The following is a 17,900-nucleotide window of genomic DNA, read 5'->3' on the forward strand; positions in this document are numbered from 1 at the left end:
ACTCTGGGTAAGCTTCCTGGCTCTCTGAGTGCTGAGTCCCCTGCAAAGCTTGCCGTGTACTAGCTTAAAGAGTATGATAACATCTGCCATCATTTTTCACAAAGAAGGCTACATCTAGAAATGTCCAATGGCAGGTAACAACATCAGTGTCTGTGTCTAGTTGCTTCTCCATTAAGTACAATTATAGCCATGTGGTTTGTATCTGCCTTGTGCATTTGACTTGCCAGAATTCTTTTTTATTTCTTGCCCAAGAATAGGGCTGATGGGGTACTTTTTTATCAAGCAACAGGAAGATCAGAGAGGTAAGGAGTTTCCCCAACATCACGCAGCTAGTAAAAGAGCAGAGTCAGGACTGGAACTCAAGTTGCCCAGGCTTGGTGCTTTCTTTTTTTTTTTTTTTTTAACATTATCCTAAGGGACTGTGGTGTGGTGTGTTCTGGTCTAGTTCTTCTTGGGAATCTTGGTTGATTGGATACCAAATCCTTTCTTCAGTATCAAGACACCCAAGTCTCTTATACATAAAATATCATAAAACAAATATGAATAACTAATCAGAACCATACTGTTTGGGTAAAATTTGTTTCAAAAGTCCTATGAGAAGCACCCCCTTTCTGTTTTTCCTGAGGCAGAAATTATCATTATGGACTCTTTTAAAATATCCAACTGTGTACCTTGGATGGGTCATTTATTTATTGCCCAGAAGTATCTTATATCGCATTCTCTTTAAAAATAATTTTTAAGCTGGGCACTGGTGGCTCACGCCTGTAATTCTAGCTACTCAGGAGGTAGAGATCTGCAGTTTAAAGTCAGCCTGGGCATGAAAGTCCGTGAAACTACCTGAAAACCGGAAGTGGTACTGTGGCTCAAGTGGTGCAGTGGAAGTGGTACTGTGGCTCAAGTGGTGCAGTGCTCGCCTTGAGCTGAAGAGCTGAGGGACTGCGCCCATACCCAGAGTTCAAGCCCCACAACTAATAATAATAATAATAATAATTTTGACTTTTTTATGTAATGAGTCTTGGGAAATTTTTGAAATTGATCAAATGTTGCAGATATTTAGACTACAGCTAACTATTTTTACTAAGTGGCTTCCCCAGAAGGAAACACTTTCTACCTTGCTTGTTCTGATTATGGAAAACAGCATTCTGTGATTTATTTATTTCTGTAAATGTTCATAACTAAATGACACCTTAAAAACTGTACATAGGAGCCAGGTGCCAGTGACTGGCTCTTGCCTATAATCCTAGCTACTCTAGAGGATAAAATTTGAGGATTATGGTTTGAAGTCAGCCCAGGTAGACAGATCTGAGAGATTCTTATCTCTAATTAATCCACCAAAAGCTGGGAGTAAAAGCATGGCTCAAGAGTTAGAATGCCAGCCTTGAGCTAAGCAAGAGTGGATGGTCCTAAAATTAAGCATCAGTACCATCACGAAAACAAAAGTGCATGTATTAGAGGCATGACTATAGAAGATTATACACATGGATGTTAGAAACAACCCTACCAACCACTTCATAATAGTGCAGCCTTAGGAAAGGGGCTTCATCTCACTGGCCTCAGTTTCCTTGTCTGAAAGGAAGGATGATGCTAGTGTCTACTTCATAGAGCTATTGGGGTTATTACTCTTCACACAGGTCTCTTTCCATATCAAACTCAGCCCCTGACTTCTCTTGCTGTGCTTTATGGAAAAGAAGGTTATAATTTCTTCCTTAATTATGCATATGGCTTTAATGAATGCAAATGTGCCCTTTTGCACTGGATGGCCTTTTTTCTGTCCTAGCAAATGTGGTTTGCTTAACTTCATACTCTGTGTAATAGGAAAAGCTTTAGCCAATTGGACTTGCCTTTTGGAATGGAAAAATATTAATCTCACCATTTAATAATTTAGCTGGATAGGGCTGTTTCTTTCCATGTAGGCAAATAACAAAAATTATAGGAAATTCAGCTTTAAAGAGTAACATTAACCACAATTTCCAACTAATAAAAATCTTTTAAAGATGATGCAGGCCAAATCAGGATGAGAAGGATATAAGGAAGTTGCTAGGTTAAATACTATTATATTCCACCAAGTTGAATTTTCCTTTCAAGCACATATCATACAAGCAGGCCAGTTAGCTCACAGATGAAGACTAGGACAAAACTACAGAAATGCTTTGTAAAGATCACTACAGATGTCTTCTGCCCTTAGAGAAAACAAACTTTGACCTGCAAATGGGTTGAACATATTGGTGCCAATATAGGGACTTAAACTCAGAGCCTCAAGCTCACTCATTTTTCTTGCTGGTAGAGGAACAGCCATGTGTCATAAGACACAGTGTCAGCCTGGCCTTTTGACTGGTTAATTGGAGATGAAGTCTCTTGGACTTTTCTGCTCATGCTGGTTATAACAGTGCTCCTCCCTATCTCAGCCTCCTAAGAAGCTAAGTAGCATGAACCATCTGTGCTTCGTCTTCATGTATATTTATAATGGTTAAAGTAGGTGGATTTTAGGCTGGTACAGGCAATTTCTAGTGATACAAGAGGTGACCCCAGAAGATAGAGTGGTTCCTATGCCAGAAGCTTTATAAAAGGATGACCTCTGCAGAGAATGCTAGCAAGGTGTTCCAGGATTAGGTAAGGAGGAAAGAGTTTTACCAGACTATCTTCAGTGAGCCTTCCAAATGAAGCAATGTGTGGGGACTGGATACCTTACTTCTTTTTTTGGGGGGCGGGTCTGGTCGTGGGGCCTGAACTCTGGGCCTAGGTGCTGTCCCTCAGCTCTTCAGCTCAAGGCTAGCGCTCTACCACTTGAGCCACAGTGCCACTTCCGGCTTTTTTCTTTTTGCTTATGTGGTGCTGAGGAATCGAACCCAGGGCCTCAGGCATGCAAGACAAGCACTCTACCACTGAGCCACCTTCCCAGCCCCTGGATACCTTACTTCCGTGTTCATGAACGTTCTTCCACAATAACCAATTTTGAAAACAAATAACTATTTTGAAACACACAAAAAAAGTTCATCTAAATTCAAAGTCATTTTTCAAAGAAAAACTGCTGCACTTTTGCTGCCCAAAGTAAAATTTGTTTTTTGGTGGGATGAACGAGACATGTGTCTTAAATATTCTTGTTAAGTACAATTTCATAAATGGTTGCTGTGAGTAGACTACATAAGAATATGTTATTTCAAAGTTTTACCTCTCTCCTAATTTCAAAGCAAAATAAGAGCATCACAAGAAGGAAATCTTCTGTCTTTCCTAAGGTATTATTGCGTTGTTGCTTTTTCTAGTTTCACAATTCCAGAAAGTGTTTTTGCTTAAGCTACTAGGAAGCTCAAAGCCAAATTTTGACCACAAACTAACAAGGCTAAGGCTGAATTGCTCAATAATGCATCTTCTAGCTCCAATGCTTCGTTTGGTTTTCCAACTTAAATTTCTGGTGTTCCCTAACTTAACTTTTACTCATTCTTCTTATTTCTTCAGAGATTTACCTTGCCAATCAATGAAATTTTAAGACCAAAAATGTCAGCTAATAATAGTATCTCTAAGGGAACTGACATAAACTAGGGATTCTCCTTGCAAGCCAGGGTGACTGATCATCTTATCTGAAGAACATGGATTGCCACTACGATTAAGGGCTGTATGCAAGAGCTCAAATCTAACTGCTTGGGAGGAAGAGATGGGGGAATCCTGGTTCAAGTTCAGACCAGGCATAAAAATTCACAAAACCCTATCTCAAACCATGGCTGGCCTGTTTGGCTTGTGCTTATTAACCTAACTATGGGAGAAGCACAATGGCTGGGCACAGTAGCACAGGCCTGTCATCCCAGTGACATGAGGAAACACAAATAGGAGACTCATAGTCCAGGCTCAAAAGATAAAAAAGGAGCTGGAAGTATGGCTCACATGACAGAGCAACTGCTTAGCAAATGTGAGGTCCTGAGTCCAATCCCTATTACTGTCAAAAACAAACAACAAAAAAAGAATCCTGAGATTGAAACATAAAAACAGTAATTTAGAGTTAAACTATGAGGGCCTCCACCTAGATAGTACCACATTTCAACTACAATGTCCCAGTTCAGACCAAAAATGGGGTAGGGGTACAAAATTAGAAAGAATGCTGTTTCTACAGCTTGGTCACTGATGACAGCAGAACCCAAAGCATACAACAAGGTTACTCACATTTTTTTGGATTTTGACTGGAAGGAGAAAACCCTAAAAATGTAGCATAAAAATGTCTGAATGGGCGGGCACCAGTGGCTCATGCCTAGCTACTCAGGAGGCTGAGATCTGAGGATCACAGTTTGAAGCAAGCCTGAGCAGGAAAGTCTGTGACTCTTAGCTCCAATAAACGACCAGAAAACCGGAAGTGGTGCTGTGGCTCAAGTGGTAGAGTGCTAACTTTGAGCAAAAAGTTGCCCAGGGACATCACCCAGCCCAGAGTTAAAGCCCTAGGACTGGCAAGGGAAAAAAAAAGTCTGAATGCTACCTAAATACATTTTCAGATTATATCTTATTATGAAAAACAAAATAAACAATACAACAATCCAGTGCTCTCACATAGACCTACTACTTGAGTCCTAGAATTGGAGTTCAATATTCTATTTGAAGGCTTGCCCTGGCAAGGAGGTAAGGAAGGGTATCTTCCCAGGAAGAAGGGTGGGAACTGTGCCTGCACATTTCTTGAGAGCCATGACAGAATGCACTGCCTCATCCAAAATAATGAACCATCTGCTCCGAGAATCTCTCTGTGCAAGCGTTCACCCTGAGATTTTTGGAACTGATTTTCCCTTTTCTACGTCCCCCTTTCACTTTTCAAACTGACACTGCTCACATCTATTGTAACCTCAGTATTGAGAGACAGTCTGTCTCCTTCCTCAATTAACAGGGGCATCCTGAAGTGCAAATGACCTGGAGGAGCTTTAATAGAATGATGTCAGTGCTGACACTCAACTAGGTAGACTTGTTTGTGTGTGTGTGTGTGTGTGTGTGTGTGTGTGTGCGTGTGTGTGTGTATGTGTGTGTGTGTGTGTGTGTGTGTGTGTGTGTGTGTTTTAAACCTCCCATAGCAAACAACAAGGACAAGGACCTCTAATTGAGGTCTTTAATGATCAGTTCTTAACTTCTGAATGCGAGGACCTTTGTTTCACTTTGAAGCTCAAAACCCTTTTTGCTGAGAGCTTCACACTGGGTGATTTTCTTTGTCTAGCCATCCCAATTATGGAGTGATTTATCTCTTTCCACTTTACTTCTAGAGTTGCTCTAAGAGTGGGGGAGGGGACAATCAAAAACCCAAGATGAAAAAAAAAATGGCTCAAGGCATCTTTTGAATGGTATATTCTTAAAGTTAAAAAAAAAATTCCAAAATGTCTGCAACTTGAAATAACACTTTTGATGAATGCAGATACCAGTTAGTTCAGATTGATTTCCACTTGTAAAAAAAAATCCTATCAGTTGTATATTGTTGAATTTTAAATAGCTCAACAGTATATACATCAAGTATACTGTTGACTTTTAAAAGTAACATGGACTCATTGTAAATCATGTGATGCTTCTTTTTATGCAATACATATTATGTCCACAATCATATATATTCATATGTGTATATATACATATTTTTAACAACACTCTGAAATGATACACATCTAATTATTTTGAGGGAGTAGGAATAATGATCTCAATTTTTAAAATATTGTAAACTTTTATGTGTGCATCTACTACAAAAAAGAGCTAATACAAAATGTAGGCTATCTAGAAAATCTGCATTTTTATCTACAGTTACTATATTGGTTTTATAGACTAGTCTGTATCTTATGGTTCTTTAGTTGTCGTTATAGAGATAAAGATGAAGTGGATATATATATATGTATATATACATATATATACATATACATATACATATATATATATTAGATTGTGAATAAAACCAAATTAAATTGATCATTATTTGTGAGTTGTACTACAGAGCATTTATGTAGGCCAGGATCTGTAAACAAGTTTCCTATAGTTGTGTTCTTTTTGGCTACATATTTTTGATTTTTCTTGTAGAGAACAGATGTCAACATCAGACTCTTTCCCCTCCTCTGAACAATCAGCGGATCTAAGCAGCCCCTGCATTGCTCTACTGCACACTCCCCGCACTATATACTGTGCATTGGTACATGATGCTAACCCATCTCATCCTTTACTTCAGTGGCTTGCTTTTTAGAAAAAAATAACAATAGTATCTATACTGTTAAAAAATAAAATCTGTTACATGAACTCATGTTTCATAATCCCAAAGCAGCTGGGGTCTTCCAAAACAGTTGCTGGGGGCTGGGAAGATAGCTCAGTGGTAGAGTGCTTTACAAAATAGTTGCCGGGTGCCTAGTATGGTGGCAAATGCCTCTAGTCCCAGCTAATTCGGAGACAGAGCCGGATGATCTCTTGAGCCCTGGAGTTTGGGATCAAACTGACTATCACTTGAGCCCTGGAGTTTGGGATCAAATTGACTATCACAGTAAGAGTCTGCTTCCAAAATCACAAACACGAACATAACCCCAGCAATGAAAGAAGCGTTTCTAGTCTAGGAAGAATAGAAACCATTTTATTTCTATTCTATTCTTCTCGGACTCCCCAGCCTATGAAGGGCCAGTGGCAAGTCTGAGAACTTGCTGTACAAACCACTGCTTACTTTTACTTGTTAAATATTCTGTCCTGTTCCCTTCAACGACACATCTCAGCTGCTCCACACACAGAAGTATGGCCATGTGGCCGACACGTTTAATAGTGAAGGACCTGGCCAGGGAAATAGTACCAGAGCATGGAGGTGTGTGGGGAGGGAGGGTTGGGGCAGCCCTCGAAGTCTGCCTGGCCTCCTGCCACACAGGAAGGACAGACGCCAGGGAGGACTTACTCGGGTCTGTTGCACTCTCTGATGGCTGTTTTGATGCCGCCTCCACATGTTCTTGAGCAGGAACCAAAGTGACTCCAACCTCCCCAGGATCCATCCGTCGGGGGCACATCCATTTCTTTGGGAACACAAAATCCAAACTTGCAGTGCTGTATTTAATAAGGGGAACAGTGAGGAAAAGCTTGGTGCTGAGTTGTAGTAGGACCTGCCATCCTCTTAAACATTTCGTCCTGTTTCAACCCTTTCAGATGCTGGCAATCACCATTTGCAACATAATGGCATCAAGGGCTTGTAATCTTGTGTTTATTCATTTTTAAGCTATATCTTTATCGATCCTTCACTCAAAAAAAAAAGGGATTGGTTTCAAGAGACAGGATGACTTCAATGGCCAACTTTAAGCTGCTCCATTAGTCTGCAGACTTGGAAAACAGGCTGATGGGTTGTGGACAGGGCCCAAATATGAGTTACAGGATTTGCAGAGCCAATCTCTACTAACAAAGCCTAGAGATGTTACAAACCGGGAAAAATATAATGTTTTATTACTCCCTCGTGAATTATAAAACTCGATTTTAATTAAATAGGAGAGGAAAAAATAAGAAAAAAATAAAGAAAGTCAGGTACATGATTGCTATGAACTCACTCCAACAAAGCACTTAGGATCAAACTCATGGAAAAGTGGACACATGTCAGAGCCCTAAATTTGATTACTTTTTTTGTTGTAATTCATGGTTTCAGATTCCCTAATCTGGAGCAGAAAGAAGGACTTGATGTTAAAAATAATAATAAACCAAATCCAACAAAGAAATAAATACACCCCAGTAGGACAGGGAGTGAAGAAATCCATTTTGACCTTCTGCCATTGTTGGAGCGGGAAGCTCTGACATAAAGCAGAGGTCACTGGTCAGGAACAAAGGAAAGAAAGGCCTCAGTGGCCGCAGCGGGGTGATGCCCCATGGCTCACTTAGATCTCTGAAGTACAGCAACGAAGGATAGAGAACAGGGCCTGAGTTGGGGAGAGGTGGGCCAGGACAAAGGCATAAACAAGAGGCAGGTAAAGGGTTGGGGTGGGGGGGGGAGGCTAGCCCTCCCAAGAAAATGATGGAGGACAGTCACTTAAAGAGTCCAATCAAACTTTCTCTAGCTATCCTGGCCTTTGCTCTCCTCTTCCTTCTCCTCTTCCAGAGTCTGAGGATGGCCTTTCCCCTGGGCTATTTGGCTAAAGCTTAAAGATTCTGTGTGCATCGGCAGCTGGGACAACTTGGTACCCATGCAATGCGGGGCTGAGGGGCACGGCCAACTGCCTCCAATCATTTCACATCGTCTCTGTCTCTGCAATGTTTATCAACATTTGCTAGAAGATACGCACGTGCAAATAAAAGAGCAGTGACATCACCTAGAGCCCCTTTACCTAGCAGAAACGTACAAGAGCCATGTACATATTTAAGAATTTCTAGAAGTCACATTTTAAAAGTTAAAACTCCTGAGCTAGCTAGAGAGTACCTGCCTGTTCTGGGACTCAATCCTAGTACTACCAAAAAATAGAAAAGGTAAAAAAAACCTTAAGGAGGTTAGAAGTATGATTCATGTGGTAGAACACCTGCCTGGCAAACACAAAGACCTGAGTTCAAACCCCATCTATTTTGTTTATCCCAGTAGATCTAAAACACTATTATTTCTACATATAATTAATATAAAAATATGACTACAGCCGTCTGCTTCGAGCCACATCTTTACTTTCAGGGGCTTTTCATTACAGTTAGTCCCCCAGGGAAAGAAAATATTACATACCCTAGATATAGGCTATTTATAAGTTCTAAAAAATGTTTACCACAGAACATTGCTATAATTTTTCATTGTACTCTTAGTTATTTTAGTATCTTACTGTGCCTAATTTGTAAATTAAGCTTTATCCTAGGTATGAATGGAATGCACGTAGCAGATGACAAGCTCAGAACCACCGTACATTTCAGACACTTCCACAGTAGATACAAGGGGACTGGGATCACTGTGTTAAAAAAAATTGCTCTTCAGAACTTATGTACACTTATGCATATCTCAATCACAATGACATCCAGGGGTTCAGTGGCTAGTGGCTTAGTGGCATTAAGCCAATTCAGGAGGACAAAAGTTTTAACAGGTAGACCATGGCATCTCTTGCAAAAACTCTGTGAAGCCAGGTGCCAGAGGCTCACATCTGTATTCACTACTCAGGAGGCTGAGATTTGAGGATTGAAGTTTGAAGCCAGCCCAGGCAGGAAAGTCCCTTGAGACTCTTAACTCCAATTAGCTACCAAAAAAGCTGGAAATAGAGCTATGACTTAAGTGGTACAGTGCTAGCCTTGAGTGAAAATGCTAAGGGACAGTGCCCAGGCCCTGAGTTCAAGACCAGTACCAACATGCTCATATATACACATGCACACTTACACATGTACACACATTCATGTGCATGTACACACACATACAGATAACAGAAACCTGGTCTCTCATGACTTCATGTACCTTCCATAAGAACTCTGTGCACTGCCTAGCTCTTGTACTAGTTTTCTGTGTCTGGCAGAGAGCCAAATTATTTATACTACAATAAACAGGACTTGATCTGAACAAAATTTCCAAGCAATTCACAACTGCACAAATCCACCTTCAAATCTTCCTCTACCAAGGGTAATTTTTTTTTTTAATTCTGTAAAGGGAAGAGAAGAGTCTTACAACCATTCATAGATTTTTTTAATAACAAGATGCTTCCTGAAAATACACTTATCCCCTGCTGATACTTCACACTTGTGTCTACTGATTTCTCTACTTTACATACTTTACCTCCATGCAAGATACAACTCCAGAGTGACCATTACTTTCATTAAGCACCGTTAAGAACCACAGAAAGAGACAAGGATATAGGTTTATCAGATGTCACCATTCAGCACTGGGCCCAAACATATCCATAGTCTCTTTCTAAAAGAACACTTGTGATTAAAAGCCAGTGCGCAAATTCAGTCCTACGGTCTCTCCATTCATGCATGTACAAACAAGAGCAAACACCCCAGTAAGTAAGGGAAGTGTTTGAGCCCCCCATATCTAGAAAGTGGTTAGGAAGGGTAAAACGGCACACTGTTTCCACAGGCTACAGATGAGAGCATTTGGAAAATTTGTACCAATTTCACCTATTTTACCAGACACATGTGACAAACCCTTAACTATACCTGAGAACAGCCATTATGTGAAGGCTGTTGAAGCAACACTCAAAATAAAGACAACCTTCTTAAGTGTCCAAAGTCATTTAGTTGACATTTTACAGAAGTGAATGTTTTTAAGAGGTCAGAAACAGGACTTGGAGGTCAATTTTATTTTAAGAGGGATTAAACCCAAAGAGTTTCAAATTTCAGAAACAAGGCAGGAATAAAAACATTAATGGGCTTAACAAGAGAATGGAGATAATGAAGACATATTAGTGGAGTCATTCATTAAAATAACTTCGTGTGAGCATGAGAGATAGATTACTGTTGCAGAAGTCTGGCAGAAAGAAGAGAAAGAGAGAGATGAGAAAGGAAAAGAGGGGAAGCGAAAGAGAAAGAGAGAGAAAGAGAGAGAGAGAGAGAGAGAGAGAGAGAGAGAGAGAGAGAGAGAGAGAGAGAGGTGAGTCTCACATAGCAAAGACAGCAGAGAGAAAAAAAGATCCAGACTCTCAATTCTATTAAATCAACCAAAAAAGGATGAAAAGAGTTTCTAGGCCAACATACCACCTTTTTGGCATCTGAAAACTGCACACTTCACAGCATTTACATACACCCATGCCTGTAAGATTTTTCACAAAAGCTGTTAGACTTGGCCACTTTTCTAAAACACAATTAAGAATGCACCTATCCTTTTCTTGGCATAGGTGCTTTCCTAAAACTGCTGGGAGCATGTCTGCTCTGGCTGCACCCAAGCCCACAAGACAGGGCCTTCTATAAGCTCTCCTAAGCTTCCCCCATCTCTTGCATACCACAGCATCACCCTCAAAGCTCCTGCTCTCTACTTCCTTTGTACAAACTGGAGGTGAGCATATCTCTGTTTTAGGATTGGCTGAGGAACTACACTAACACAGGGAGCTTGGAAACCATTCAAGATAGTTTAACTCAGTGCAATCTGTTTCTTCTTATCATGCGTTTCCCAGAAGTAATAAGCGTGAGATGCATGCAGGTGTATACACTAAGAACCACAATACAATCACTGGATTTGGGGGAGATCCAACAGACTTGACTTAAATAATAGAACTGGTTATGTCTCTCCCATGCCAGCTCATCAAGTGGTCAAGCAGGTGTCATGTTTATCTTCTTCTCTCATCAACTGGGAGCAGGTATCTAGGTCCCATGGCTAGAAGAATTCTGAGGTCATATCTTATGTGTGTGTGTGTGATTTCCTTTTTTTTTTTGGTCACTCATGGGGTTTGAACTCTGGGCCTGGACTCAGTCCCCGAGCTATTTAGCTCAAGGCAAGTGTTCTACCACTTGAGCCACAGCGCCACTTCCAGTTTTCTGGTGGTTAATTAGACATAAGGGTCTCATGGAGGTTCCTGTCCAGGCTGGCTCTGAAGCGTGATTCTCAGATCTTAGCCTCCTGAGTAGCTAGGATGACAGGTGTGAAGCACCAGCGCCAGCTTGTGGTTTGCTTTTTTGAGACAGGGTCTGGCTATGTAACATGGTTGGTCTCAAACTTGCAATCCTGCTGCCTCAGCCTCCAGATTGCTGGGATTACAGCTGTGTGCCACCACTCTCAACTAAAGTCACTTGTTTGTGTGAGAATGAATGCCATATTTTATTTCTGTTTTTGGAGGGGAGCGTGTAGTAGAGCTTGAATTCGGGGCCTCATACTTGCAAGGCAAGAAGCTCTCTACCACATGAGCCATGGCCCAGCCCTTTTTGTTCTAGGTTTCAGATTTTCAAAAATGTATTTTTCTTGTGTTTTTGGCCTTGGACCACAATCTATCTACTTAAACATCCCACTCAGCTGGAATCCCAGGTGCGTACCACCACATCTGGCTTATTGGTAGATGGAGTTTTGCTAACATTTTGCGTAGGCTGGACTCAAACCATAATCCTCATCTCAGCCTCTCTGGTTGGTGGGATTACAGGCATTCACCACAATGACCAACATTTATATTCAATTCTTAGTGGCTGCCATGGAAACCTGAAATGCATCGTCCCACGCAAACCTGTTATCCTCTAGTTACCAATGTGCTAAGTTATATGTTCCACAAAGGGTACAAGATTCACTCTTTGTCCAAAGAGCTCCATTTCTTTTCTGAACCAATCAATGAAAGCTCTAGCAGTCCCTTATCCACGTCTCTGTAGCATTTGGTAGAAGGTTACTGGATAAAGCTGTGCTTGTAACTGCTGAGGTCCAGCCAACAAGATGAAAGCATGAGCCAGCCTCCTCTCAAGTCAATTACAAAGTCAGCTTCTTCAAAATTTCATCAAGGAACTTCCACACCCTTGAGCTCCTAAGTGGCCAAAGTGGTGAGTGAAGAAACTAGGACTCACTCCTCTTGTTTGACCCAAGGACAGTGAAGAGGCTCAGAGCACTGACTAAGAGGCACGAAGCCCTCAGTCCCTGCAGAAGAAAGGGTTGGAACCATAAAGGGGAAAGCCAGCCAGACACAGTAGGGGAAACTCTATCTTAAAAGACCTTAGGGATCCTAGGTAGCTCACTTTGATTTTGCATTCCTCTGTCTGTATTATCAGGGAGAGAAGAATAAGAGTCTATCACCTCTCAGGACCCCTTTCTAAGGAGCCATTCTGGGTGTTATTACTTCTATGAAGTAAAGTGGAAGGAAAGGAAGTGAGAACAAATCATTCAAAGTGAGTAAAGTTGAGAAGGGGAAGAGAAGAGCATGCAGATAGACAGATAGATAGAAATGCACATATTTACATATATGTATATATATATATATACACACACACACACACACACACACACACACACACACAGACACACACACTTGTTGGTAGATGGGGTTTTGCTAACATTTCACCTAGGCTGGTCTCAAACCATAATCCTTTTCATCTCAATCTTTCTGATATCTGGGATTACAGGCATTCAACACAGTGACCAACATTTATATTCAATTCTTAATGGCTGCCATGGAAACCTGAAATGCATCTTCCCACACAAACCTGTTATCCTCTAGTTACCAGTGTGCTAAGTTAAATGTTCCACAAAGGGTACAAGATTCACTCTTTGTCCAAAGAGATATATTTATTTTTCTATAAATGACTGACAGCCATGGAACCCTCTCTCCCTTGAGAAGCAAGAGCTGGAACCATGAAGGGGAAAGATACATTTTTATTTCTACTATATATATCCATATGTATATATATATAGATATATAATATATATGGGTATATATAGTAGAAAAAGAAATATATATATATATATATGTATATATATAGAACTAGAATGATAACTAGAATGTCAGAAATGTCAGTCCAGGGACTGTATCATTAGTAAAAGCCATTATCCCTATGAATTAAAAAACTCCGGATTTATATCTAAAATGTTTCATCAGTGAAATTGAGGGGAGAGAGCCAGAGAATAATGACATCATCAGCACACTGCCACTGTTTCCTATGCACCCTGGGGGCAGGAGGTTAAGTTAATCATACCCTTAGGCATGTGGGACCCTGTTATCATTGGGCCCCACAAGCAACAGAGTTTGTTTAGTTATTAACAGATTGGTGGGAACCACTATCACCAGCTCATGAGAAACTGGACTTAGAAATGTCCCAGGTGACATCACAGCTCTTTAAAGGGAATAACATAGCTGGTGAGAGGCTGGTAATGAATGCAATATGTATACTATATTCTGCATTTACTTGGTTCTTAGACACTCCTTTGATTTTATAATAGCTTGCCGAATGCCACATGCAAAAGAGAGGAGACAAAAAAGAAACACACTAAATATTCCCAAACTTGAGAAGTACAATGAAATTTTAGAAATGTTAAAATCAGGGAGAATCTTAAGAAGAGAGTCTTAAGTCTTTAAAAAAAAAATGGAGGTAACATGACAGGTACATCCCTGTTAAAAAGAATTCTGCCATAACCTATGCTTCAGGATTTTTAATTGTCAGTCAAATCTTTCTCCTCAAAATAACCTGCATTGTAAAAGTGACTGCATTATTTTTTCTATGTTAATATCAGATCTGGTCATCAAGCCAGGTCATGCATATCCTGCCCCCAAACAGAAGAACAGAGCAGGGCGTGACTTGCCTTTCCAGGCTCACACTCAGTCCCGTCAGCCCAGGGTGTATGCTGAGTCCGGCAGCCTTTGTTTGCTCCATCCACATTATTGCACCACAGCCGTCTACACTGCATCTGCTCGATTCAGGTGAAAGATATCGGGAGACAACGTGATTAAGATGAACCATCAAGGCAAGAACATGGTATGATAAATGATGCGATATTCCCAGAGCACATGAAGAGCAGCTCCAAGGCACATGCCCATGCACATTCAGAGATTGTACAAGGGGAACTGATGCACATCCTGGCATGTCCAGTAACACAGGGCCCTGTAATACCTCCCATGTGACAGTTGAGGAAACCAAGATGGAACATGTTCAACATCACACTGGAAGTATGTGCTAGGAGCTCAGATGTTCAGCTAGGGTGTACTGCAGGAAGGGTGTGATTTGAATTTCATTTTGGTTTGGGTTATAAATGTGTGTGTGGGGGGGGTGCTGGTATTGTTGGCTTTGTTTCAGGACCTAGGTGCTGTGCCAAGCCGTGCCAAGTTAGTGCTACATAAAACTTTACAATAACAATAATCTCTTGAGTCACAGCTCTACTTCTGGCTTAACTGGAGATAAGACTCTCAAGGACTTCCCTGCTTGGGCTGGTTTCCAACTGTGATCCTCAGATCTCAGCTTCCTCAGTAGATAGGATTATAGATGTGAGCCATCTGTGCCTGGCTACAATTTTTTTAATTAACATAATGGATACCGTTGTACCCAACCAAGAGAAGTAAATTTTACATGTGAGTTAAAGGCCCAGTATGTGTATCCTGGGTCCCTTCCTCATTCTCTTCTCCCTAGAAATGTCCGTGTCCCAATAGTTCCTTATCTTCCCTTATGCTTAGAGAAATGCATGCAAATCTACCAAGACTACCCCAGCATTGAAGTTTCCTATGAACAGTGCCATTCTCATACATGCTGCAATCAGTTTTCTTCTGTATATTGCTCAGATTTATGTACTTTAGCTCTTTCAAAGTATACTTTTAAAATATAATTGATATAGGGGCTGGGAAGATGACTCAGTGGTAGAGTGCTTGCCTTGCCTTGCATGCATGAGGCCCTGGGTTCGATTCCTCAGCACCACACAAGCAGAAAAAGGACAGCACCCAGGCCCAGAGTTCAGGTCCCCATGACTGACCCCCCCCAAAAAAAGATAATTGATATAATTAAATACTCATTATAAAAAAAATTATAAAAAAAATTGCGAAGGTACTAAAAGTCCATTTAAAACAATTAGTCTCAAGCTATTTAATCTTTTCTGCAGATTTTCCTCTCTTATTACAGCTGAGAACAAACAGTATAAAATCATTTATTCTGTTCTTAAAATGATACCAGAATCATATTCTCAACTGTAGGTCACTTTAACTACTAAATGGAGACACCAAAATTTTCTTAGCTTTTCTTTAGTTGGATGTTTCAATGATGCTTAATATTTTGCTCTTATGAGTAACTAAGAAATACGTATTATATATAAACTTAATCAATTAAAAAAATTATTTGCATGAGATTACTATCCTTGTCAATATACCATGAAATCTCCGCAAAATAATTGGTGCTCTAACAGCATAGAATGGGGCACTGTGGCCGCAGAGTTCTTTCCAGCCACAATCCAATAACTGTATCATAGCCAAACAACCTGGGCATGGCATCCACACGCCACTCACCCACCCAGTTAAGCACCCCCCAGAAGTGTTCTGAAGCTTTTGGCAATCACAGGAAACAAACATGACAAGCCAGGTTTTTCTCACTCTGGTTTTTCCTACTCAGGGTCCCTATAATTCAGGTCACTGGGACAAATCAAGTACAGGAATGAAGATAGGGAGGGAAGAGAGCTCAGGTTGGTGACTACAGACATTCTGGATCTCACTTATGAATATAAATCCTGATGATCTCTCGCCTTCCAGCTGTCACAAACATGGAGTGAGAGAAGCCAGCAAAACTCCAAGACACTGAGCAACGTGCTGTGCATCCTTGCATCCCAAGCACTGCTCCATTAGTAATCAGCATCCTTTTCACCTGTTCCTTGGGTAGTTTGTAAGAGAAGGGAAATCCAAGAGAAAACGTGGAATGCAAGGAAATGTAGAATCACTAGATCAAGGCAGAAGGAGCCCCTCCCCCCACACTTACCATATAGGGGCACACCTGAGAACCTGGTCCAAAAATCAATTCACATTGTTTATTCACGTTGTAAAGGAGGCCTGGCAGTTGGGGAGGCAAAGGGTAGGGTCTGGATTCAGGTTCGTTAAGCAAACATTCGCCATACCCAGTACTGCCAAAGAGAAACACACAGATGGTAAGAACAGAGACAATCAAAGGCTCCCAATATGTGTGAGGCCACCCCCACAGACTTGAAGGTAGCCAGGGCTGTCCCTCCGAGACCTTTGCTTTGCTCTTTCCCTGAGATGAAGTCCAGCAGCCGTGGCTGCACATGTGGCACATCGTCTACAGAACCATGTGCTGTGCATAAGACATTGCCAGAAAGAAATATAGATCTAGTAGAGCATTGCCACATTTGGGAGGGGTGGGTAATTATCTGTTTATATTTGACCATCTTTCCCAATAGACTGTAAGCTTCTTAGGGGCCCAGATAACATCTCTTTTATCCAAGCACTGGCCCATGGCAACAAGCATTCAGTAAATGTTTGCCGAAGCAATGAATCAAGGAGCAAATCAGTGACTCACAGCAAGAAAACACCTCACACCACCTGCGTAGAAAGAAAGACAGCAACTCCCCCATTCTCTAGCTGTTCTACAACACATCCCAACTGGAAAATCCACACTCGATGAACCCTCCTTATTAAAACTCCCTCTTCTCTGTGGTTGCAGTGACTTGGGACAATGAATGGCTTCACCTTCCATAGTTCTGGGTGAGCAGAGCAGTCTGTGTGACAGGGGCTGGAGGAGACATTGTGTAGTGTAATCAGATCTTAGAGTAGCCTAGCAGGAAGTGCTATACAAAAATAGAGAGAAAAAGGAAAGAGAGAGAGCTGGAAAGAAGGAGCCATCTTCAGTTCAGCCGTATGGGGTCTGCTGCAAGTTCTATCCACTCAGATAATCTCCTTTGGGATCCTGTCACTATTCTACCCCTTTCCAAGCAGAAATGACTGAGAAATGTCTAAGTATTTATGGTTTTCTTCACAGCATTGCATTCATAGTCCCTCTATTCTGAACAAGCTGCAAAGCTTCATCATTATTTTCCCACTAGCATCAAGTCCTCAAACTCTGTTATCAGTTCAGTTTGTAATCCTTCAAACACTGGCCAGAATGTGAATGACCCAGATGTTGGAGTATTTTTTCCCCTATGCCAAGGAATGTCAACAAAAATAACAACTCGAAAGGAAGGCTGTTTCCCACAAGCACTGCACTCTACTGTAGGCCAGACACTAGAAGTCTGTGCTAAAACAAAGTTCAAATCTTACTCTAAGAACTCAGTGATATATTTCCGACTGCACTTGGACCACATCCAGGGGTTGGTGTAGAAGTTCAGTGTTGGTGCCATGACGTGCTGGGGACTCTTAACACCTTCTTCCTTACATTTATTGTTGTCATCATGAGGCATGTTAAACCTAAAGTCAAGGAGACAATGATGAGAAGAATGTCCATAAATGCCAAGGAAACATTATATGAGAATGGGGGCTTCAAGAATGCATCTGAAAGAAAAAAAGCCTCGACTGGCTACTGCCCTGTAGACAAGAACCTCAATCTGGGTGCACAGAATAGAACTGAAGATAATTCAAGAAGAAGCATGTAATACAACAGAAATGCCACCCAATTTA

General features: G+C 41.1%; 1 protein-coding gene across 1 annotated transcript in view; it reads right to left on the reverse strand.

Moving 5' to 3' along the window:
* The window catches only part of Adamts9 (ADAM metallopeptidase with thrombospondin type 1 motif 9), a 148,271-nt gene that overhangs the window by 94,940 nt on the left and 35,431 nt on the right, over positions 1 to 17,900 (reverse strand). Inside the window, exons 9-12 of the mRNA XM_042680270.1 lie at positions 17,544 to 17,690; positions 16,252 to 16,393; positions 14,105 to 14,209; positions 6,866 to 7,011 (exon numbers count right to left, since the gene is read on the reverse strand). Of these exons, the coding sequence (XP_042536204.1) occupies positions 6,866 to 7,011; positions 14,105 to 14,209; positions 16,252 to 16,393; positions 17,544 to 17,690 (540 nt within the window). The remainder of the gene's footprint in view (positions 1 to 6,865; positions 7,012 to 14,104; positions 14,210 to 16,251; positions 16,394 to 17,543; positions 17,691 to 17,900) is intronic.

The sequence above is a fragment of the Dipodomys spectabilis genome, unplaced genomic scaffold, assembly GCF_019054845.1.
Source record: "Dipodomys spectabilis isolate Male_0828 unplaced genomic scaffold, ASM1905484v1 ptg000054l, whole genome shotgun sequence".
NCBI lineage: Eukaryota > Metazoa > Chordata > Mammalia > Rodentia > Heteromyidae > Dipodomys > Dipodomys spectabilis.